The 25,566-nt window shown below is 39.8% G+C and overlaps 1 protein-coding gene across 3 annotated transcripts in view; it reads right to left on the bottom strand.

Annotated features, from left to right (window-relative positions):
* ADAMTSL3 (ADAMTS like 3) overlaps nucleotides 1–21,579 on the bottom strand; it is a 177,077-nt gene extending 155,498 nt beyond the window's left edge. The window contains exons 1-3 of one of the 3 annotated variants that reach the window (XM_015639396.3): nucleotides 21,462–21,579; nucleotides 20,499–20,585; nucleotides 15,686–15,777 (exon numbers count right to left, since the gene is read on the bottom strand). In XM_015639396.3, coding sequence (XP_015494882.1) covers nucleotides 15,686–15,766 — 81 coding nt within the window. In that variant the 5' untranslated portion in view covers nucleotides 15,767–15,777; nucleotides 20,499–20,585; nucleotides 21,462–21,579. Of the gene's footprint in view, nucleotides 1–15,685; nucleotides 15,781–16,961; nucleotides 17,090–17,646; nucleotides 17,864–20,498; nucleotides 20,586–21,461 lie in introns of those variants that run through there. The other 2 variants (XM_015639392.3, XM_015639391.3) reach the window with 2 other exon arrangements.
* Nucleotides 21,580–25,566: the final 3,987 nt, after the last annotated feature.

Raw genomic sequence — 25,566 nt, 5'->3', positions numbered from 1 at the left:
TAGAATTGCTGAAATGTTAAAAGACACAGCTGAGCAAGTCAGACATAAAATGAAAATAGAAACTTCTAATTCAGAACAGGGTGCCTGCTCTAATCAGGATAGCTTCAACTCTACAACTCTATCACCTGTCTTCTATGCCCAGCAAAGAAATTATATTAAGCAATTTTAAAATGATCCAGGTGATTACAGAAAGACATTCAATGAATAGATAAAGGATAAGAAATGGACAGCACTTAGGAACATCTGTAATTCAAAGGCAAGACATTGTCTAGAGTTTTGGAAATTAAAAATGTATGATGCCCTATTAAATGCGCTGCATTTCCTTTAAATATTTTAAGCGCCATGTCTTCCTTGTGACTGATCTCATTATATAGTAATTTTAGTCTTCAAAGATCAATATTTCAAATGCAACAAGTGGCAAGTAGAAGTGAGTGAAACAGTTATCACAGAAGGAAGAGGGGAAGATGGGCCCTGCAATTGTATTCCTACTCACCCATCTTGTATTCTCATTCCAGCAGCTGAGTGAATTGCTTCACTCTGTGTGCATTGCTCTGGGAACTTGGCCCCCACATCCACAATACGTGATTTGCCAATACATACCACCTGCATTCTGAGGGAACGGAAGACCTTCCTGTGGAGGAATATCTTCCCATCCTGTGTGGGTGTACAGAAGCAGATGTGTGTGTACAATGGATAGTTCCCAGGACAGATGAACTGAGACATGTCATAAGTCATGCACTGCTTTCCAATTATGATTATCTTTCTACAGGAAATTTAACAGAATAATTTGACTCCGAATATCGCTCTGGAGTTTATGATGGCATAGCAGATGGACAGTAGGATAAATGGTCATTTCCTTCTCGTTGCCAGCAGTTTGAAGACACTAACTGGAGGAAGTGATAACTTTCCAGCAGATACCAAGATATTGGCATTTCACTGGACCTACCAGCAGCTGAAACGTAGAGATCCACAACTGAATACGAAGCACTGTAGTTCAGCTGCTGGAAAACCCTCCTGGTTGAACAGTAAAGGCTGTGGAGGGACTGACTCTTATTGCTGTTGCTGCTGGTACAGTCAAATCTCTTAACACATTTGCCTTCACACAAAACAAGCAATCAGCTCTAAGTGCCATGGACATCCTTTACAAGATGACTCATTCGGCCTCTCCTGCTCCAGCCAAGTGGAAAACACCACTATTTTGCTCAGAAGTAGGATGACTACTAAGGAAAAGCTTTTCAAAAAGATACTGAATTCTAACGAGTACACATAATCTTGGTTTTTCCCCTTGACCTTGTCTTTTGAAAAAACTCATGCCTCTTGTGGGACATGGGATACTCTGCTGACTACTTTTAAAACCAGTAAAGGCCAGAGGAAATGTCGAGTCCCCTCATACATGCCTCATGCCCAACCAGTGGTGAAACATCATCTACTCTTGTGTATCTAGCAGCTGCTCTTTTACCACCAGCATTTGCACTTAAGGTTAAACAGAATTCCTGACAGCATAGTTTAATTTTAAAGATTTACAGAGGGGCACTATTCCTACAGAATATTTTTCAACTACTCCTGAGCACTTTTGGAAGGATCCATGGCAATAACCTCCCCTGAATTTTCTTATCCGCAGTCAGCTCTTAGTTTGCCAGTACAAGCTAAAGTGAGCTCGGAGGCCAACCCTAACAGCTCAGTATCTAAAGCTTTAGCATGGTTCCAGATTCTCATATGTTTGTCTTTAGCATTCTAAGACTTTTCAAAATACAGACAGCATCCAAGAACAATGGACTGTGCAAAGGGAGGGAAATAAATTCATCTGCCCTTTTTTTTTAATTGTAGAAGATTGCTTTTGCCCTACACATCTATAACTTCTCAGACTAAAGACAACCACGACACAAGTAACTACTGAAGCTGGAACCTTCACAACCTGGTGAATTTGCAGAGGTGTGAGATAGTGTGATCTTACTGATTCAGCTGATCTATTCTTATCCTGCATAATTATACATTTCTTCACATTCTCCACTGCTTTGCAAATTGAAAACAATAAGAGTCTCACTGTTAAGCCATGTTGGAGTTATCTGTGGCAGTATTCCTATTTTCATTTGCATGTTTTACAGGCCTGGTTTCCTCTGCACCCTACACAGAGTAAATTGCTATTGTAAGAAGCCTAAACAGCATCCATTTTAAATAAAAAGAACCAAATATAAATACTAACCTGTGTATTTCTCTGCAAGATTGGCTGCACTTGGGATTATCAGTCCAGAACATCTCTATTTCAGAGCCCAGTTCTTTTGGCCAAGATAGATGTTCTTTTATTGTGATTATAGTGAAAAAAGCCAACTTGCTGGCCTGACTCAGGCTGTAATTATTCTGTGTCTTTATACAACCTTTTTATAGTTCCTGGTGGAAAGGCTGAAGGAAATCCTACACAAGGTCTAAAATTTTTTGCCCTCTAACAGAAAACCATTTAAATATGACTGAATGAGATTTATCCCTTCCCTATATGATTGCTCTTTCTTAGAGTTATGATAATTCATGCAGCAATTTCCCACATTTTGTGTTACTCCAATAAAAATTGTGTGTACTTCAATAAAAAAGGTACTGACTGCAAATTGTTCTATAAAAAAATACAACCAATTTTGTTTTTAAAAACCCTGATTACCTATTTATATAAAACCCTCTAAGAAACAGCTACACCCTTTAAAAGGAAGTGTGGGACAATAATTAAATCTCTAAATCAAAAGTTCTAGGCCAAGAATAGGGTCTCTAAATCTCAAAGTAAATTTCTATATTTCTGCAATATATTTACAAACACAGAGTCATTCCAAATTACCTAAAAGTCATAAGAATCCAAACCAATATCTATTCTAAATCAGTGTGTTCTGTACTACTACTTTCTGGGAGGCTAGGGGCCAAAGACATGTAGAAAAGGGGGAGTCTTCCTCTCAGTTATTTGCAAGGTACAGAAATTACATCTTAAAAAATCTAGTAATGTAACAGAAAACCTTGTGCTTAAATCCTCAAGTCTACTGTGAGCAGACAAACAGAAAATCAGGGCACCCCACTTAAATAAATAATCCACCTACTGCTACTAATTATATTTTTCTCTTCTCATGTAGATGAAAAACAGCCAATTTGTACTATTTTCAGAATAATATTCAAGGAACAGAGGAAGTTATGTACAGCACATTTTAAACAAAGTCAAAATACAGAAACTAAATTCAGTTCAGTTGAGAAAAGTTTTAAAGAAATTAAAGTTAATAGAATAAACCCTCCTCTGTAAATCTCTTCTTATAATTTCCTTTAGTTAAAGATAACAACATATTGGATTTAAGTCCATATATAACATATCAAATGCTTTTTTTTTCTACAGAGGATCTATTCATAGCAGTTTGTATTTGCAACATATGCAGCAAATTATACTATTAAACACTTAATCCCAATAAAGTTTAAATTTCACCCCTAACAATAAAGCTTGTACAGTTCTTGCTCTACTTGAAATCAGATTCTAGAAATAAACAATTATAGTCATAGGTAGGTATAATGACAATTACAAATTGAACATTTGAGATATATTTGAAATACAGCTGCTTATGTGGAAATGTTCTGATGAAATATTAAGAGTAATCATTAAATTCTTTGCAGTTGGCAAATAAAAAAATCGAGTAAAAATTACCAAGATGTAGGATATCAATATCAGCTAGCTGAGAGCCCTGCAGTTTGGCTTACATGCCTCTGAAAAACTTCAGAGCAGCCAGGACTGACCCCACTGAGAGCTCTCTGCAGCTCCAGAGCCTTGGGGAAGGGCTGAGTACCACACCAAGCCTCACCAAAATCCACAGAGGGAAAAATCCCTTCTGCAGCAGAGATCCTCTGGTACTGACAGCCCACAGGAGCTGCACTGCTAGGGCAGCTCTCCAAAAAGAGCAGTAGACACAGATGAGCTACACCAGCATTTTAAAAGCTGAACAGAGTAAGTATCAATGAAGAGAACTGGATAAATTTCAACACAAATACCTGCACAGAGTAATAAGTTGCTGAAAGCAAGACCCATTAGAATCAAGAATGTCCCCAGAAATCTAAATTTTATTTCTACTCAGGTGCTCCATACATTATTTCTGACCTATCTGGTGTTAATTATGCAGCTCTGAACAGGAATTTTTTTCTAAGCTACTTTATTAAAAGAGTCATTTCCAACACAAAACGATGCAAGCAGGCCCCTATTTTACAAAAGTTATCATGCCACTGCAAGACCCAGAGCAGGCATTCAGCCTAGCAAAATGCATCACCCTTAATATAAAGCATCAGTCCTCATTTTTCTCAACCCATGTTCTTACTCAGCTGTTCAAAAAGTTCTGATTGTGTCTCATTTCTCAACTAAAAATAATGCTGGGTTAAATCATTGTTTTATGCAGCAGCACTGTAACTTATACATAGGGAAGAGTCCATGAGGAACCTGCAGGTTTCTAACACTTGATTCAGACTAAAATCCAGCTAGAGACAATCTCAGTTTGCCTGAGACGTTGTTAGTGCAATCACATATGCTACACAGGCACGTATTTCCATATAGCATACACATAGGAACAAAGTTTAGAGTTTCAGCAGTGAATTGAGACACTGCACACCTGAAACAGAGAGTTGTATTTTTCTAGGGTTGTTAAATGTCCCTCATGAAAAGATGTGCTAACTTTTCTCTGCAGGCGAAGGAATAGACTCTTTGACAGGTCCTAGGTACTTCTGATTTCACCTAAAGACACAGATGTAATTTCTCAGAGTGCAGATGTCTAACTCTTTCAAATCCATCTCTCCCAGACACTGAAAAAAGAATTGGGTCTTTCAATAAAAGAACAGGTTAATGGAACTGGACCTGTCTCCTATCAGCTAGGGAATCCCATTATTAAAGTCAGTAAATTGCTTCAATAACATGGAATAAATTCATGAAGGTGTTCAGAGCAGTCTGATTTTGGGAAGAGCTGGGGAAGAACTAGCAGGTGCAAGGATGTTGCACTTAGGAAACTTTCTCAGGAGACTGGACAGAGTCGATGACATGGGAAATTTGGGTTGCCAACTTTCTACATAGTATATAACTCTGGGAAGATTAATTGGATTATGAAGGTCAAAGAGAGAGGCCAGCCTATTATTGAAAGATAATCAAATTGGTTTTTGCTAATTTTGTCTGAATGATTAGTCTCCAGATGAAGAGCTAGTGCCACTTTTTTATTGCTGCTAGTCTTTTTTTTTCTTCACTTCTCAGCTCATTTATTTCACAGACTCATCTGGAACTAAGAAATCACATTAGTGGAAGTTTCCCACAACCAAAGGGTTGGTTTTGTGCAGCCAGCTAAGCTTTCTCCACACTTAGTGCAGACTTTTCTTGGGAACACACACTTTCCTTGGGAGAAGATCATCCAAACTCAGCATCCTTACTCTGAGAATAAGGCATTCTTGAACAGAGTAAGACAATGCTGAGTGGCAACAGTAGAACCTAAAGGCTGGCTGTGACTACTCTGACCCAGACATGTACATTACTAGTTAACGTTTGCATAATTCATTCACATTTTGTGCCAGAGGAATCTTACTCCATGAGTTAAATTTTATTCATAGCTCAAGTCTACATTCAAAATAAGACTGGGCTATTATGGAAGCAAAGACTTATAAAAATTGAAAACTCCCTTTGAAACACATGCTTTCCAGTAAGTGCAGCTAGCAAAATGCAAAACACGGTCAACATTCCTACACCATGATGTCAATTTTCATACGCACAGACAAAATGCTGCTACATGTAGAAATCAGCTCTGTCTTCCTCACTGGTGGTGTACTTGTGTCTCAATTTTCACTCTGCACCATGCAGTGAAGAGGGCAACCCCTTAAAAGATTCAGAGACATCTTCTGAAGATAATAATTCTGACAAAAACCTGCATTGATTGTTAAAAAGAGTTTCCACGTTCTGCTTCAGTTCTCCTGAAAAACAATGCACATGCTCTAAGGACCAGTTTTGATGTTTCCCTCTACAGCAGTTGAGAGGAATCCCTGCCAACAGGGATGGAGAGTAATGCCTGATAAAATGGTCTTCAGTGACACAAAATAAAAAAGTGACATGTAAAAAAGTGGAAATCACTTCAAGTCCTGCAAGGTTTATAAGCAACAAGAAAATTATCTTTATTATCTCTGTTTTTTGGTTTTGTTTTTTTTTTCCAGAGATACAAATAGAGTCATTTTTCAAGAAAGCAGCTGCAGGCAACATTTAATGCCATCTGTCTTTATGATGAAGAGATGGACTGATTCACACCACACAACAGGAAATATGATAGCCAGCTAGTTAGCACTAATAAAAGTCAGCCTCTGTTTGTTTCCTAAGGGCAAGTCTTACTCCAGAAAAACTCCCACTGATGTCTCAGGCAGTGTCTGCAGACTTCACTTGTTACTCAAGTGCAGAATACTGTACTGTTGAAGTAGAAAGCCAGAATTTTACAAAATAAGGTCTCACTTGTGGCACAGCAACCTCATGAAGGATTTTTTTTCAGACCTGAGATCTTGTAGTGCCTAGAGTACAAGAGCCCTCATACTATCACTGACTTAAAGTGAGCTTTTGGCAGAGAAGGGATGATGAGACACTCAACAGGACAGCTGAAGAGAACTAGGTCTTTTCCTCAGTGTTCTCAAAGACTGGCCTTTATATTTGAAATAGCAAAAAAAAGTTTCTAATTCCTACATTTCCCCCATTTCTAAATAGTGGCACCCATGTGACACATTACAGATGGCTCACACAGGTCTAAATTCAGCAAGAAAAATATGCAATTACAAACAAATGCATCACCAGTGTCTGCTAAGGACATAATTCAAGCAAGTTCAAAAGATCAGAACAAAACCCACATGTTTTGTTATCCCAACTAAGGCCCTTCTCAAGATGGTTATCTACAGGAAGAAATTTTCTCCAAGAAAAGCTTAGTGTTCCAAGAACTTCTCTGTTTCCCTTGGAGAAACCAGGCAGGTTGGGGGTTTTAAAATTAAAATTAAATTCTTAATTTTTACTTAGGAGTTAAACAAAGTTTTCCCTTTTATTGTCACACTGCATAAGGGAAAAGCTTTAAAAGGTTGAGTGTTAAGAACAGGTGATGCTAACAGGATATTGGAAAGGCCCATGAGACTTACAATATTAAGTAAAATGTATTTGCCCACTGATCTAATTGCTTACTAATTTTCAAATCTATTCCCACCAGATAACTAATGGCATTTTAAGCCCAGCTCCTGGCATTAAAAATACATTTATAGTTCCCTTCTAGCAGAAGATAAACAGCTGCATGGTAAAACCCCATATGTTAAGATAGCATTCTGGAGCTTTTCCTTATAGTTTTAACCAACCTATTGTGTTCCAAATTTAACTGAAAGAGGGAGGAAAAGGAAACAGGAAAAGCATTTGGGTGTGCAGTTTCACACTGAGGGGAAGGCAAGTGCTCTCTCATGCAGAGAAAATATCTGGAGTATTTGTGTTTTACAGAAGAACTGATCACATAATGAAAGTGGAACTTAAGCCAAGCCATATTTAATAAAATATCAGAAGCTGTTTCTCTATTTGTCTTCCTCAAGAAAATACTAGTGTTGGTTTAAAAATAAAAAGTTTTTTTTCCACTAATTAAGCCTGAATTTCCTTCCATGCTTGAAAAATCATTCTAAAATTCTAACATTTGAAAATATATCAGAAATATCAAAAAAATATTCACATGAAAAAATTAATAACAATATAAAAATAAAAAAATATTCCCAGCAGACACAAAGAAGCTCAGAATGTAGACACCCATTTAAGTTTAGAGCAATTTCTCACATCCAGGACAATCATCCAGATACTCCTGGAGTTTGGAGCATGTATTTCTTTGTTAATTTCTAAATGACGATTCATAAGTGCCAGTAAATTCAGAACTGGTTCTAGTTCAACGATGCTCAAGTGTAGCCCCAAGGAACACCAAAATGACCTAAGAACAGCTGAACTGATTCAGACCAAGGAACCATCCAGTCTATCAGCTTCCAACAGCAGCCAGTAACTGGACACCCAAAAAAGCATTTCCAGAGCAAGAATGCTGCAACACCTTCCTGGACTCACCTTCCCAGCCTGCTGGAGTTCATCTGTATAGTACTGTGAAGGGGACCTGCCCACTATACATCCTGTCTCCCCTGACATCCATGGAACCTTCTATTCAAAAAGTATGGGAAGGAGTGCCAATTATCATTATCCTTACATGGAAGAAACCCACATTTCACTGTTTTCCATCTCCCTCCTAGTACTTTTATTAAAAGGCACTCAGATCTTACACTGAAAGAAAGAAGTCATCAGCTGATTCCTGCCTAACCTTTTCACCCCATTCATAAAGGGATCTGAACTGTATACAGTGCACCAGCACAGGCAAACCAGGAATTCCTACAGTGAAAGGATGATGCTCTTTGCTTTATCTTACACCTCCCTTACACATCAATTCCTAATGTTCAATTAGCACTGTTAACTATTGTTCTGTATAAAGACTTACCTGAGAATCACCAGTCTAGAAGAAACATGCAATTTGTTAGTCACATAAAGCACCTAATATTCATATAAATAAAGTTATAAAATCAGGGGACAAAACCAGAGCCCATTCAAGCAGTCCCATCCCTTAGTGGCTTTAGCAAAATCCCCTCCATAGCATCCAGCTCACAGCCCACCTCTCCATGGATAGATGTATTCTCTGTCCTGCTTTCAACACAAGTGTTGATGAGACCAGCTGAAGAAGCCATATTATGCCACATGTACCTGGCAGTTTACAACTAGGATATTACCTAGCAAGCAGACAATACTCAAGACATTACTGTGCTATTGGGCTTTTCAGCCCACATCCCTATTACTCAGCCAGGGAACTGTTTAAATGTATTTAAATACTCGAGAAAACAAAGCACCAAATTAGTAATGAGACCTTGAAAGCATCTAACAAGAGAGGACTCTCAGGAGAGGAAGACAAATCATATATTAGCATATTTCATTCTTTATAAATCCACAGAGAGCCCTGAGTTTGTTCAGCCTTCTGCTTCCACACCACTGCTACACCACAAGAGGCTGCAGTAGTCAGAAAGAAAATATCCATCAGAAGAGGGAAATCTGAATTTATCAAAACCAGAACTTGTCCCTTCACATTTCTCCATCCCAGCAGACAGCCTGGAACAGCCACGTATATAAGCAGGGAAAATGCAACAAAAACAGGGGGGTTGCAGTTGGTTAATTTCTTGCTGAATCAGCCAGCTGGGATTAAAGCCAGCAATCTTCTCAGAGCTTCAGCAAGGTGCAGGCTAGGAAACACTTATTGCCAGAGCCTGAGAAAACACAATCCCTCACTCTTCACATTCTGTAGCAGCACAGGTGTGTCCATGTCACTTTATTTCATTGGTTCTAAAAGGCAGAAGATGAGTCAACCAAAATTCTCCTCCACACCTTAATTTACCATGCAGTGAGTCTCTATAGGTCCTTTCAATATACACACTGTAAATGTTGCCCTGTTTTGCTTGCATGCACTAACAGGTGACTGAGTCCTAGAAATTTTAAGCAGCTTCAATTTTTGGCAAAGAATCTGATGACAGAAAAACACCATTACACAGAAGTACATGATTCTACATACAGAAAAACGTCCCACTTATTTAATGCTACAAATCAGCTTTATTAACCAGTTGGGACCTCCCACCAGGACACCAATGACAACCATTAGCATACAGCAACAATCTAGTAACTGCAATCATAAATGCAGTTTCAATATTGTTTCACAATTTTGTTGAGCTTACTTGAATTCACTGTGTTTCCAGTGCATCCAGAAGCATGACAAACTGACAATTCTTGGAAACCACATTTCTCAAAACAGACTGAAAATATTGTTCCCATTTTCCCTCCATAATGATGTTAAATCTAATAAATACAAAATTAGAAACAGAAATAACATTGTTGCTAAACACTTTATGTAATATGCTGTCTGGAAGGGATTTATTAGGCCAAGTTCTCAAAAACTGCCCTCCTTTTGTAAACACGTGACACTTGTACTTGCACTTCTCAAATATTATCAAATATGCACTTGAGTACTAGAACCTACACACCAGAAACCTATTATTTCAAAGGAATTTTAGGATGAAAGTTTTGGTTTAATCAGCTAAATATGATGAAAAATATTTAGCCAGACTATTTAGAAGTGCCTAAGGCACCTAATGCCTGGCTCTCATTAGGTTAATTGAAATTTACCTTGCTTTGAAAAATCCAGCTCAGCACTTACAAATGCATTTGAGTACTTAACAGTGTTTGTGTTTAATGACTCAGGTCTTACTTAAAGTCATCAAAACAAAGACTCCACAAACCCTTCTGGAAATGCTGCTCTATCTGCATTAATTTAGCACCCTTGTGTGGCTGTCACCATCCAATATGGAGTGATAAAACTGTCCTTCCTCCTCCAAGTTGGAGTGAGGGCATTTTGAAAATCTGACTCTTAAAAGCAGGACCACTTGATAGTCCACAGTCTTCAGCTAACATGAAGTCCTCCCCTTACAGGAAAGAAAGTTATGTGAATGATTTCAAAACCTAAAGCAGCTATTTTCTATCACCTGCCGTAAAGTGAGTGCATGGAGCATACCAGAAGTGCAGTGCTGTATGGTTCCTACCTGGCTCTTGGTAGTCTCTCTGCAGCTGCCATGGCTATCTCCAGTGTCCTTTCTGGAATGCTGTGCTCACTATCAAACTGTACTTCAAAAACAATCCCATTCTTTAACCATGCACAAACTGTCCCTGTTCTGCGGAGATTTTGCCTAATAAGAATTCTACTGGAATTGTTCAAGTGTGACTGTGTTGGACTGCCCACAGCCACAGAATTATTAACTGTACAGAACTGTAATAACACTCAGATTTGACTAAAGTACAATATTTGCACAATAAAAAGGAGTCTGATTTTAAAATGTATGTTCTTTTGAAGCAAAATGCATTATTTTGAATGGCTAAGTCTTGAATTCTGGATGAAGAGTAAGAACTTAAACATCAGTACAATCAATCGTGTATTTTCTGTGATACAAAGGGACGAATGGAATTTGGTGCACTGTGCAAAACTGCCACCTCAATGCCATTTATGGCCCAGTTTGGTAAGGAATATGAAGGATACAGCCACACCAAGCAGACCTGAATGAGTAATTATCAGTGACTAAGAGTTCAAGTGTCTTCTAAACCAAAGATCATCGAAGAGCCATTCTTTTGTTTCTTGACTACTCTTTCAAGAGAAATTAGAAGTCACTGGCAGTTGTCAGAAATAATTCTTATTCTTGAAGCTTCTCTAAGCGTACCAGACCCACAGATATCTGGTTTTGGAAACAAAAAATTTGCAGCTCTACACATAACTGATCTGAGAATTTCTGTCCAACTTTCAGTGTAACTTCACAAGAAATTATCATTGTAACAAATAACTTCGATAGTAAAGGGGTACCTTCACTGATGACATCTGTACTCTTGGTCCTCTCCCATAGCTGACTTTTTTTATGACACATTTTAAAAAGCAAGCATTGATACATAGTTTGTGTCTCAAGTCACAAGACACATGCATCAACCTTTCAGGCAATTCCACTATTGGATTGTAAACTGAGGGTAACAGCAGTTCAGATTCTATGAGCACTGGCTGAGCAATCATTATCTGTCATAAATTTAAAACACATTCAGAAACTTAAACAAGTTTTCTGGTAATGCAGTCACTGAGTTGCAACCTTGTCAATAGCAATGAATATTTTAAGTCAGAATACTTGTACAGAGTCTCAGATGTGTTATTTGTCTTTAGAAGCAGCAACTCAATCTCCACACTAAGAATAAAACCACAGGCCTTTTGAGGCTGATGGTAAAACTCCAGATGGGTGCAGAATTGCCACCTGCCTACAGAAACAGAAAACTGCTTCAGATTTAATCAGGACTTGCCAATCTCACCCTGATTCTTCTGATCAAGGTTACTGAAGACTTAAAAACGTTGTATGGCATGTAGTTCATAATCTGTTTTCTGGACATCAGTGTGCAATACATTCAGAGACTGTAAAACAATAATCCAAAGGTTTTCCACAAAGATGGTCTCCAAGTCCACTATGTCATATAATGGACATCAGATTTTTGGCCTTGCAAAGCTTAGTTTTTTAAAGACATTTACTATGTTGGTAGTTTTTGGCAGATTGGTTATGGCAGAATCATTTTGAAGACAATAATGTTTTCAGTATGTATATCCTTCATTTCCAAAATATCACAGATAGAAAAGACCATAATGCAGGCAGGAATTGCAGGAACATAAATCATGGAAGCAACCAACAGTTTATTGAATGAATATATGACCTATGAAACCTTCTCTCCCACAGAAACCAAGACCTAATGCTTCTTAAATATCCAGACATGGTGTCTTTGCTGTTACTCCCTCTGCACACATTACCAACCCCATGGTCTTTGGGGGCAAAATGTACTGACTTGTAGAGTGTTTAATTTGGACTATAGGAACCTAAGAAAATATCAGCATATTCCTGATTTGAAAGCAACATACCAGAGAATAAATCTAAAATGAATCCATGTGTAAAATTCTTGATATATATTTGCCCATACAAATCTGCTAGCCATCATTTCTTCCTGCCAGTAATCCATTAGTAAGACTATAAAGATATACAGTCCTACATACATTTCATAACAAATATAACAGCATCTAGCTGAATGATGTAATAAAATATCATCACAAGGTTAAGAAAGAGTTGATTACCAGGCTGAACATACTGCCTTTTCAATTACCAATATGAAGCTATGTTTACTCAAGAGATCACTTCAAAACAGCAGAACAGGGTTTGGACACTTCTACTTTGTTAGCTTAACCATCTCCAAAAATCTGCAGAATTAATAGCCCTCCTGCTACAATGTGAGGAAAAATGAGGAGCCTTTTAAACAATATTTAGCAATAAAATCAAGGCTAGGGATGTAGTTAACATTCCCAAATACACAATCTGTAGAATACAGTAATTTCTTTGGATAGAGTCATCATTTGAATCTTTATAAACAATGAGTTACTCCAAGATGCTGCTGCCATTTGATAGACAAATAGCTTGTTTGTTTTCAAGAAAAAGATACATACATAATCTGCTTGTATTACCACTGGCTTTAGACTAATGTAGTTCCATTAATTTCATTTATATTGGCACATACAATAAAAGGTCAGCTCTGTACTTGCAAAAGAACATGGCCAAGCCTTACTCAAAAGTGATCTCTTCCCAAGTGATTTATGCCACTGCTCTTGGTCACAGACCAGATTTAACAATTGGGCATCTCAACAATGCTCAGGGGTAAACAATTCCCTGCGTTATGCTAGAAAACCTAATTTACCTACTGGTACAAAAACTAATTTGCCATTGACAAAATAATTCTGTCAAATTTGAGACACAGCACATCTGCAAGGGCAGATAATTTTGGAGCCCAGCTGAACATCACACTGCTTGTTACCACGTTGAGAAGAATCAGAAAGGGCTCCTATAACCAAAGCTAAGTTCCACTGGTTCTCAGGAACAGCAACCTCTTTTTCACAACTTCTCGTGGTAAAGTTTTCTTTGCATTACATTCATACCACATTCCCACCACATTCTTTTTAAATGGTCATTTTTTCATTCTGTACCTGCCTCAAGCAGGATGAAATTAATCAATTGCACATAAGTGATATGACATAGACTTGTGACCTTGCCCAGCATCCAATTGTTTCTAATTGATTAGCTCCAGACATAAGCACTTTAATAGCCAAAAACAACAGAAGTGGAAGTTATGGTACAATATTAGAGTAAAATGACTGTGTGTGGTCCATTTAGTATGGCCCCAAGCAACCAATTAAAGAATTAATGGTTATTGGATACCAAAAATGTTATGCTAAATAATATAAACTATCTTTAATGTGCCTGAAATTGTGATAAAATATCTAAAACTTAGGAGCAAAAAGGCCTCCTACAAGATTGGGGTTAAGTGCTAATGACTCAAATACGCCTCACAGATTACAGTATTTTAAAGGACAATTAAGACCATAAAATTTGACCTGGATTGAAGTGTTCATAAAGCTACTCACAATAGCAAATTGATTACTACAATGTGTTTGGGTTGTTTTTATTATAAAGAGACAAGTGAAGCTATGCCAAACCATTTGTGGAGAAGAGGAAACTATGCCACTACTGGTTCCAGCTCTGCAATAAGAAAAATATGAAAGAAAAAATATACAAAAAATTCTGCAAAAGCAAGAAAAATGGTCCCTTCATAACCAAGAGGTCCAAGACCAAAAATGACACTTCCCTTCTCTGAGCTTCTATTCTTATCTTGAACAGAACTATTAACGGAACTTCATGAACTATTTTCTGAGTGTTTTACAGGGCTGGTTATTATAGCATCACTCAATTGCTTGCACACAAAAATACAAGCTGAACAGGCATAGAAAATCTGTAACATTTTTGTCCTTGCATAAGAAACATGCAGGCAAAAAGCAGATCCCACTGTGGTCTTATCTGCTCAGACATGTGTTGAATGCACTGTGTTTTACTGCATAATTAATACAGATGTAAATTTCTACTTTAATGGCAAGTTCTTTACTCAAGTAACCAGTGTACTGGTTAGCTGAAAGCATAATCCACAGAGGAGTTCACCTGCTGCCAAATCACCCACAGCATACAGAGCACTCAGCTCTGAGGATGCACTGGAGCCCCATTCCCACTATCTTGAACCTCAAAGTCCACCATAAACTGATCACACTTATCTCAGTTCTTCATACTCCTTTTGGTTTTACTTTTGCCCTCTCTATTGTTCTTCAATCCAAAATTCTTCAGGATGTATGTGTATATAATGCCCAGAACATCAGGCTCCATTTTTTCAGCATTGCAATACTACCAGCAGTACACAACACTGATTTTATGTAAAGATTTTACTTTTTTGTTGAAAACTACTACAGTGCTTCAAAAAAAGGTTCCTATTCATTTAAAAAAAATAAATCTCAGTTTATTTAGCCATTTTTTTTTCCTAAGGATTTATGGGTTTGTGTGCATTTAAGACTGAAGAATCCTTGAAACATTTTGTGCTGTGGGAACTCTCAGTATAGAGCATGACATACTGCAACAACATCTTCATGGCACACCAGCACACCATATTTCTTGAAGTACTCACCTCTTGGAACTGATCAGGCTCATGTGTCAGGCAATAGATCAGATGGCAGCTATGGTTTTTCCTCTATCATTCCTGCACTCATTGAACACGGAGCAAACACCATTTTGGGCCACCTCCCCTGCCTTCCCACTTTCTAATGCTTTAGATATTTCTACCCAGGTATTTCTACAATCCTTGTCACTTACACCACCTTAACATTTATCAGGTGCTTAAACTCCTGGGGGCAAAGAACAATTGTCCTGCCTAGAAAGACCCACAGCATTACACATCTGGCAAGATCTCCCTTTGGTCACCCTTTGGTAAAGTCAGGTACAGTATATTGAGCAAGGGAGAGAATATTCATTTCCCACATGGATGCCTTTGAAAGTTTGGTAAAAGGAAAATGCTCCCTTTGGGAGACTTTTCATTACAGAGCAGCTCCTTCAGCAGTTTTCTGTTTTAAAACAGCAATGTAAAATGTGCAGGAAGATCACCTGATGCAGGACCAGGAATGAAAACAGCAACAAGTTCATGACCTACCTGTAGATGAGCATAGAGAGCAAAAGCAAGCCAAGTGATCTCCCAGGACAGCCCAGGGGTTTTAGGGCTGGCCATCCTCATGCCTCGGGGCTCTGCTGAGAGAAATTGTTTCAAGTTACAAACAAAATCGAGTAGGCTCCGCCAGAATTTCAATGACTAAAGCAAACTGGGCCGGCCGCTGGAAGCAGTGCAATGCAAACACCGGAGTGCTGTGCTGGCCAGAGCAGCAGGAGCGCAGCGCATGCCATGAGCACAGCCTGCAGGGTGAGGCAGCTCCAATTAGGGCACAAAATAGGACCAAAATGAGAGGTTTGGGGAAGCAGGCAACAGTGGACAAGTTTGAGTATCTCCTGAAAGTAAAAGAATTTATCAAATTGGGAATCTTTGATATCTTGATCTCTAGAAGGTAAAATCCAAGGAGCATAAAATTTCTGATGTACTTTCCAGCACTTTCACCCACTCAAAGATGAAAGCCCAGACCTGGGATTTCAGCAGTCATTTGCACTGCCTTTGAAAGCTCAGTGATTAAACAATCAGGACTTAGTCAGAGTTTAGGAAAAAAAATAAATAAATCCGTGGTGATCATCAAAATTACAATGCCAGCATGGGCTTAAAAAATTAAAATTGCCAAAAACCCTATCATGTAATAATATTACTAATTCTGTTAATTCCTTGTGTCAATGCACTTTATCACCTTATACTATACACTACCAGAGTGATCTCAAAACAGTGCAAATTTTATGCACCCCGATACACACAAACAGCCCTCCCCTCAGCCAACACCCCACAAGTTTGCCAAGTCCCACAGCGAATGCAAACTTCTCCTCCAAATAAAGTGCTCCTTTCTAAAAAAGCAGGCATCCCAAGGAAAACTATCTATCCAAACAGCTCTTGCACCTGTCAACTGAACATAATTAAAATTCCTTACAGAAAGAAGCGTTTTATTCCCTCCCTCCAAAAACATCCTCAAGTTCCCCTCCCTCCCAAAACCATTAGCACTCCCGATACTTTTGTCATTCAATATAATATAACTATGATAATAAAAGAAGGAAGATTTCTAACTTCCCCTCGCCTGTCCAGGCAGTGCCGAGCGCCCCGAGGGCCGAAGCCATCGGGCTGCGGTGTTTCCCAGGTGCCGCTGTCCGGGCTCTCCTCACTCCGTGCCCTCACGGACGCTCCCGCACAGCGACCCTCGCCCAGCACCGCCCCGGCCGAGGGAGCCCGCTCGGGGCAGAGGCTCGGGGGCTGCCCTGCCCCGTCCCCGGAGCTGACCCACCTGGTGCGGCTCGCCGGGGAGCCGGGAGGGCGGCGGGGAGCGGGCCGGGCACCGCCGGCGCAGGGGAGAGCCTCGCCTGTCACGGCACCGGGGATGCAGCATCCTGCCCCGCCAGCCGCGGCCCCTCCCTCACGCCAGGCTCCAGCCCACCGCCGCGCCTCAGCCAAGGTCCTACAGGCTGCTGGCAGCGGGCCGCCCCCGCCCGCCGCAGCCCGGCCCCGGCCGGAGCCGCCTCCACCTGCGGGGCCCGGCCCGGCTCGGCACCCCCAGCACAGCCCCGGCCTCCCCGGCCAGCCAGAGCGGGCTGCCGGCCAAGCGGGCCCGTCCTCCCCCCCCGGCTGCCGAGGCACTGGCGACGCTCCGATGCCGGGGGCCGAGACCCCGGCAGCCCGGGACTAAGCGGTTCGTCTTCCCCCGAGGGGCGAAAGCTACCGTGAAGTCAGCCCCCGAATCTGATGCAAAGCAGCTTCCAAAACCACAACCATCCTGTGTCTCATCTGCAAGCAACTCTCACTATACAGCTGCAAATCTGCTCGCACACCGAGTAGGTCTTTAATCATGTTGCCCTCTACAATATTTTTAGGTTTCCTACTGTAAATCTGGCGAATATGTCTCGTACGACAGTTTTGCTCTCGTTCTCCCTCTGAGCTTCGAGCTGCTAAGCAGGAACGCCAAAATCCTCTACCTTTGCACTACGGCTTCCACTGATGTTCCAAGCTTTCGTCGAGTCCGCTAAGAGCAGCACGTAGAGAAAGGGCTCTGATCCCTGCCACTGAAGTTAAAAATATGCTCCAGTGAACTAAACATAACCGATGAAGAGTTTGTTCAAATATGTTGCACTGGAAACTTTTCCAATCTGTTTAGGTTTCTCACCAGCACGGGAAGGCGGCTCCTCGATGGTTAGGAACAGAGTGCCCTCTGCTGAACGCAGGCTGCAGAGCCCGGCACACAGGGCGGGGGAGCCGCACGCCCGGCCGGGAGCGGAGCGGAGCCTCCCCGCTGGTTCCTCACAGAGACATCAGCGCTGCCCGTGCCGCTGCAGCTCACAGCCTGCTCTGTGCCAGCTGTGCCCTGAGGCGAGCTGTTCTTCCCAGTCTGTACATTACGGCAATAGGCTGTGTAACAGGCAAGAGTGCTGCTAAGGGCCCGACCTTCTATTTTTCTAATACGGCTCAGCTGAAAGTGTATCAGCTTCCTGTAAAGCCTGGCTTTCCATCCATTTCAGTTGCCACAGTTACTTGAGCAGTCCTTTAACTATGATATCAGCTATTGTTAACTACCTACAAGTATATTAACTACTAACCCTGCAATTGTTATCTTCCAAAATTATGCAGGCAGCATATACTTCAGACTTGATCACAGGTGATTTTAAAGCCAGAATTTAGTCATTAGATCATCTAACGTAGAAAGTGCATTTTCCTTTGCAAAAACCACGGAGATGAAGCAAACTCTCAAAACCTGCTATCTTCTTAGGAATGTACCCAGCTGGCACCATCCTTACTTAGAATATCTTTTCTTTTGTAATTAATATATGCAAGTGTTATAAACATTTGTCCATCTGCAATAAATTTAAGTGTAGAAAAATTGTGTATTAGAAAACAGTAGATTAGCTAGATTAGCTCACATCAGATCCATCAACTCGAGCGAGGCTGCTGTTCATACACATATGTAATTCCTCATGTAGTCCTGGTCCCAGGTTAGAGATCCTATGTCTGAATTTTTACAGCACATAAGAAACTGGAGATAAGCACCCACAAGCATTAGCCCCCAGGGAGATTTCAGAAAGCAGCATTACAGTAAACAACACAATTAACTCGTGGTACCTACCTTGGAAAACAGATCAGGAAGGTCTTACCCCAACTGCTGAAATGACTGAAGTGTTGCTAATTCTATTCTCCCCCATAATCCATGTGTCTCATTATGTTACACTGAAATCATCCTTTTTGCAAGGAAGATGAGCACCCAGAAAATAACAGTATTTGGAGCATAGAAGTAGCCTTAGCCTAATACTAGAAACTGTACAGGGTTTTGGACAGCACTTTTCTATGTGAAAACAGGGCATTTTCCTATGTGAATCTCATTCTCATTGAATGCTGACTTCAATCTTTTCTATCCAATTTAATATTTTCACCTCAGCCTCACTACACACTCCTGTAACTTTACTCTTCTCTCCAAACTTCCAGTGAATCTGGAAGCTTTGAAATTTTGACTCCTGTTGGAGGTCTTCATAACCTCTTCTGCTGAGCCAAGCAAAAACCGAATGCAATTCAGGTATCCAGGCAAGATGTGATTGAAAAGAAGCACTTCAAAATTCACAGCACCCGCAGCTCCACAGCAGACTCCTTAACACACACCCTAAAGTCAAAAGGACCACAAATTTAAAGGTTCTTGTTGCCTGGTTTTCAAACCTGGAGAAGTTCATCAGCAACTCTGCAAAAACTAATTAACCACTTGAATTTAAAATAAAACCTTTTTTTTTTTTTTTAAGGAAACCTTTGACTTCCTTTTTGCTTACTGTGTCTTGTCTGTATGGATTATAAACTCCTCAAGGCAGAATTTCTGTTCTTTGCCTATTACATTATGTTTGTACACACCTGGTCCAGTGTCAAGTGCTTTAGGTATTACCTTAGGAGCAGTTTTTACCACAGTCTTTAATTCCAATTCATGCCACATTAGCCCAGCAGTATCAGTATAAGATTTTTGAATAATAAACTGTATTTGTCTTTTGCTTTTAGCAAGGCTTTTTTATTCCACATGTGCTTTGTTTTTGCTGGTCTCTGAAACATGTATAATTTAAATTACATGGAAAATGACAACTCTAAAGCCTTTACTCTTCATAAAGTTGTTAAATAAGGGCATTTGCAATTATTATTTCATTGAACACAACAGCAATGTCATCCATCTGTACAGCTGGCATGGGCTCTCATGAGGAAGAGGGTTGGAAATATGATGGTATAATCTTTTGTTTTACACAGACTTAAGACATGTGTCTTCACTATCAAACATAACCATGAAGTATTTTGTAATTTCTTGATTTATATTCAATTGTAACAGAAAATTTCAACTATCACAGTACAGGCAAGTGTACAGTACTCAACAGTACAGGCAGAAGTGGCAGTGAAAAAAGATTCTGCAAGATACAGCTGCCAAAGGGCCAAACTGAAAAAAAAAAAAATCATCTCTGGTCTGGCAACCAAAAAGCCTATGTTAAATCACATGATAACCACAAAATTTCACTCCTTGAACATTAATAGAAAACCTTCCTACTGAAAAGAGAAACCAAACACTTCTCTCTTTATCTTTGTCCTGAAATGCAGGTACACATACCTCTTTAACAGATTCCACTCATATATAATCATTTCCCCAAAACAAGTTCCAGTAAGAAAATCTGATGATCATGGAGGCCATTCTTTCATCACAAGTCTTTGCTGCTCAAGAGAAAATATGTTTGGCTAAATTTAAAATAACAAATTTAAAATCAATTGAAACAGTGCAGAACAATATTTGGCTCATAAATCAGCATTCTGAATAACTTACAGCAAAATTGGAAGTATCCTGCAGAGGCCCCATGCAGAAACTGCGTTTTGGTTCAGTGTCTCAACATTATCAGTAATAGAGCTGCACCTGATTGATTAATGAAAGCAAAATGTTACATTTTCTGTAACTAGAGTAATGAGAACCCTGACACAGTCTAATCAGTTCTTTGGCCCTGCATTGTATGTGCACAGGGTGCTTGTTTACCCTGAAATAAAAAGCCCTCCAGGGCAGAGAGCAATCACACACTGTCACCCTTCACAAGTATGTTATACACTATAAAGAGTAAAGCCTCTCTGAGTATAAAGGTGCAAAGTTCAGCCACAGCACCCTGTCTTTTATTTCTTGGTGTTATGGAACCCATTGTATTCCATGTAGATCCTTGCCCTGGGCTTTGGAAACAGCTCCATCAATATAGTAAGTGGAAAAAAATCCTCGAGGCTAACAGAAAGAAAAGCTACTTATGCATAGATATAAACATTATAGAAGTACCATCTCCCTCTTGGTTTGTGGTCAAATGACTCTAGAAGTAACCAAAACAATATATTCAAATGGCCATTAGTTCAAGTATTTTAATAAATACTTGCTCTTTCTTGTCTTTCAAATTCCTTTTGGTGCTTAAGCAAAACAACTTGTGGCTCATTTGCATATTTATGATCTGATACAGTAGGAGCAAACTAACACTTCTTCAAATGGCACAAACTTACTTTTTGTCCTAGTTCACAGCCTTAATTAAAATGTTAGAATCAACATTTTTAAATAAACTTATAATACACTTACACAAGCATTTTTTGGGTTTTCAAAATATATTTTCAAAAGGATTTAGGTGATTATGTTGGGTATAATTAGAAAATATGAATTTGTATAGATAAAGGTTGAATGCAGATAAGGCAAAATTAAAAACTTATTGCAGAGGTAAAATATTTTATCTACAAATAACTATGTGTTAAAAGATATTCTTTCTACCTTGCAAAATGACATAACCATGTGAGACTGTGGATATGGCATACTGAATCCTGAACTTGTCTGCCATTTTCTTCTCATGCACCAGTGACAATGACCTGTTTTCTTCCTTCTGTGATGGCCCTTACCTCTGTGATTGTGGAAAACAAAATGTCATTGAGTGCTATGTAGAAGAGGCAATATTTGGTGAATAAACAAGGGCTCTGAGGAAATCAATTATATTGCAAGTCATGAGCAACAGACAAAGGTCAGCAGGACCTGCCCTCACTGTAATGGCTCACTGGGGAAGAGCAAGAGCAAAGCAGCTGGCCTGTGGGCCACAAGATGGCTTGTGCAGGTGACTACAAAAACATCCACCATGATGCACACCAATGTGGAAATGGAAGAGAACATAAGCAAAGAGCAAACAGGGAGAAGGAATAGAAAAAATAAAAGGTTGGAAGAAACACTGATACATCATTGTGATGAATACTAGTGGCACACAGAGTGAGGTTGTGGAAAGAGAAGATGAATGCACACTTTATTGTGCACCTTCACACAGCGAGCTGGGTGCTGGGCACAGCAGCACCAATCCAGGCCAGGAATAGCAACTGCTTCTGTGTTTGTAGCCAAGAGCTGAGATTGGGCACTGGCAGTGGGAAACCAGGACAGCCTAAGCAAGGATCTTGCCCAGTGTCACCTACAGGCTATTATCAAGTGTATTTTATCCATTTCATATTCTACCAAACAAAATCTATTGTTTACTTTTCCATCAGGTAAGGCCACAAATAAATTTTTCCCGTTACCAACTTATAGAATGCTGTTGTTCCAAAGCAGACAAAAGCCACTCTAAGCCAACTGACTTGTCCTGCTTAATTTAACCAGGCAAATAGAGGCATAGGCTGGAGTAGTGCAGAGAGGGAGCACTTGTGCAGTGATGTGCCCTGCAAAGGCCTTTCCCATCTCCATGTACCACCACCAATGACACAGAAACTGCCCTTTAACCTTTCTGGTGGGTGATCTCTAATTTTATCATGGAAAACTACCTACTCTGGCACCGTGGCAGCCATTAGCAGAACTCAATTTGTCCTCATTAGCTCTGGTCATGTATGAGTCACTAACAGGTCTGTGTAAACAGACTGCTTAGGAAGGTATTTATCAATACATTCCAATACCTCAGGGTAATAGCATTTGAAACAGTATTACTGCTATATGTAGTAGGTACTTAAAGTATTATTATACTGCCCAGTGATATCTTGATATGCTTCCGGTGGGTGTTTAGGAAAAGACCCTCATGACTTTCAGAGCAGAATAATATCCAGAGAAAAACACCAGAATGCTACACAATTTTCCATTGTTTATGCTGATTCTGCATCTGTGCCTATATTTTTCAGCACAATATTGTCACAATAGTCAAGCCTGACTGCTTGCTATGTACCGCCCCAATTGCATTTAAGCCTTGAAAAGTAGATATGAATTCAAGCATTTTGTATTGGGTCACAAAAATGGAATTTTAAAAAGAGATACTACTATCAATAAACTTCACCTTACCGAAGTATGTAGCAGTCATGGCTCTAACAAACTGTCATCCAAGGAGTGGCAAAGTCCAGCTGCTTCCCAAGGGACAGAGAGCCCAGTGGGTGGGCAGGCTGCAGGGCAGGAGCCACTGTCCCATTGCTCCTAGGTGAGACACACAGGAGGCTAGAGGGGACAGTCAGGGTGCAGAGAACACAGGCAAAGTTCAGTAACCAGGCTGGTACAAACCAAACCAGAAAGTCAGTACATGGGCCACCACTGCCCACAGCTCAGCAGAGCAACAAAGAGCTCAAAAGAGAGGTAAAGGGCCAGGCCAGAGCTTAAATGGAGCTCCTGCAGCCCTGAGCAGCAGCATGGGCAGAAGCATCAGCTGAGGCTGGGCAAGGTCCTGATGACTGTTAGCACCCTGGGAGCCCTGACTAAGTTTTGGGACCAATACAGACACATTGCTTACACCTGGCTGGAGTTAGTTAGAAGATACTTATGGAAAAAGCTAACAAAAAGTTTACATGATTTTTTTTCTGTTTTTTATTGGACTACTTCATTGCTGTATTCTTTTTTTCCACCTAATTTCACCAACTCAAGATCAAGGACTTATTAAGATACTTGAAAAAAAACCACAATGTTTTTTATTCCAACTTTGTGGCATCTGCTAATACCATTTAAATCTCCCATATCTACATTTTACTGTAAAAGTACTACTTGTAGAATAATTTTTAATGTGATTTATTCTGGGATATGTACCTTTTCCCACATTCCTTCCCCCCCCCCATCTCTTAATCCTGGAACATTCCTTATATCTTTATACATGAAACAGTAGGAAAGGATGGCACAGACTTATCTCTGCAGGAATTCCTCAGCTATATTTGTGGTCTAAGCAATACAGACTATCAAAGAAGATAAATGTCACAAAGAGAAGAATCAGCAACATACTTCCATTATGCTTTTCTTAAGTTGCCTCCTTCTGTTCTCACACAGGGAGTGTAGGTAAAGAATACAAAAGATAAAACTAGCTTGGACTATTTTTGAACTATTTCTTTCAGCTGTTTTTGTTTGCACTATTACAAAGCCTTGGCAGACAAGAAAAAGTATTCTTAGAATAGCAGCTTTCTTGCTTTGTCCTGCATCTGTTCCAAAACCATACAATGTATTTGAACAGCTGGCCAGTAACATGCAATGATCAAGCATGGCAATGACACACAATCACAGTGTTCTTTGTAGATGACCGAGGTTTCAAAGCTGAAATAAACCCTCAGATGTACACACCTTTCAGGTCTTAGAGGTACATGTTCAGATTTAAACCGTGCTTTTTATTTTTCTTGAATTGAGCTGTCTATTGGCAACGAAGGACAAACAAGTACTCATATCAAAATAAAATGCTGGAACAGCTCTGCAGGAAAGAATTTCCTGGTGGTGTTGCTCAGACAAGAACCAGAGTATCTTAATCTGGCTCTATGTCACTCCCATGCTGCATATAGCTTTAGAATCTTAAAATTATGTTTTGGGTTTTCATAAAATTGTGTAAAGATGCTCAGAAAAAAAAAAATCTTTGTTGTGGATTCACACCTTAGTCTGTATCTTTATCTACTCTGGAACTTTGTATCCAGAGGTATAAATGACTTAATTCTAAACTCCAGAGCTACACTCTTGGGACAAACTATGTTGTTCTCCTGTGTTACCTGACTGTCTACCTATAAAGAAGAGCTTGAATTTATGCCTACAGTCTTCATCACAATCTATCTTTACATTTAAAAAACTCTAAGAGGATGCCAAGATTATCTTTCTGTGTAGAAAATAGCAGCTTAAGACAAGATCTTAATTGGCATTTCTTCTAACTGCTACAACACTGTAATTTACAGTTATAGCAACATTCAGAGATTTTTATGCTCATACTGAATGAGTTTCCTACAGTATCTGCTCAAAAATGGAAGTAAAAAAAAAGATAAATTAATTAGCTGGTGGAGAAAACTGACAATTATCACTCTTCTCATCACTACTAAAGAAGTGCTGAAGCAACCTTCTTACTAAACACTGATTTTTATTAAATGTAATTAGTGTAAGGCTTTAAAGACTGCTTCATACATTTGTCTTCATGCAGGTTCTCTTTCTACCTCTATTCTTCCTTTTACTCACACATCAGATTTTAACCAGAATACTATATAAGTGGGATGGCTGATAGGAAAGCTAAAAACGCCCACAAAGAGCAGAACAAAATCGGTTATTTTCATCAGCTGAACGATTTGCAAAAAAAAAAAATAATTCTCAGACACAACAGCCTGACGCAGCAGCATGCTGGAGAGCGAGCATCACTGCAGCTGTCATGCATCTTCCTAAAGCTGCGATTTTGGGTTCGCCCCGACCCCTTGCACCGGCCTGTGAGAACGCAGGGCTGCGGTAGGCTTTTCCTTCCCCGCCTTCTCCAGGCAGCACCGTTGGACTGATAAGATGCAGCAGGGCATCTTAAAATAAAGCAGAGAGGGAAGAGAAGAAAAAAAAAAAAAAAAAAAAAAAAAAATAAGAGTTCTGTACAGGGCTCGGCCGGGCCGGCCGCGAGGTGCGGCCCGAGCCCTTTAAGCTGCCCACGGTGGGCGCT

This window comes from Parus major, chromosome 10 (assembly GCF_001522545.3).
Source record: "Parus major isolate Abel chromosome 10, Parus_major1.1, whole genome shotgun sequence".
Classification (NCBI taxonomy): Eukaryota; Metazoa; Chordata; class Aves; order Passeriformes; family Paridae; genus Parus; species Parus major.
This window is presented reverse-complemented; position numbering and strand designations above follow the sequence as displayed.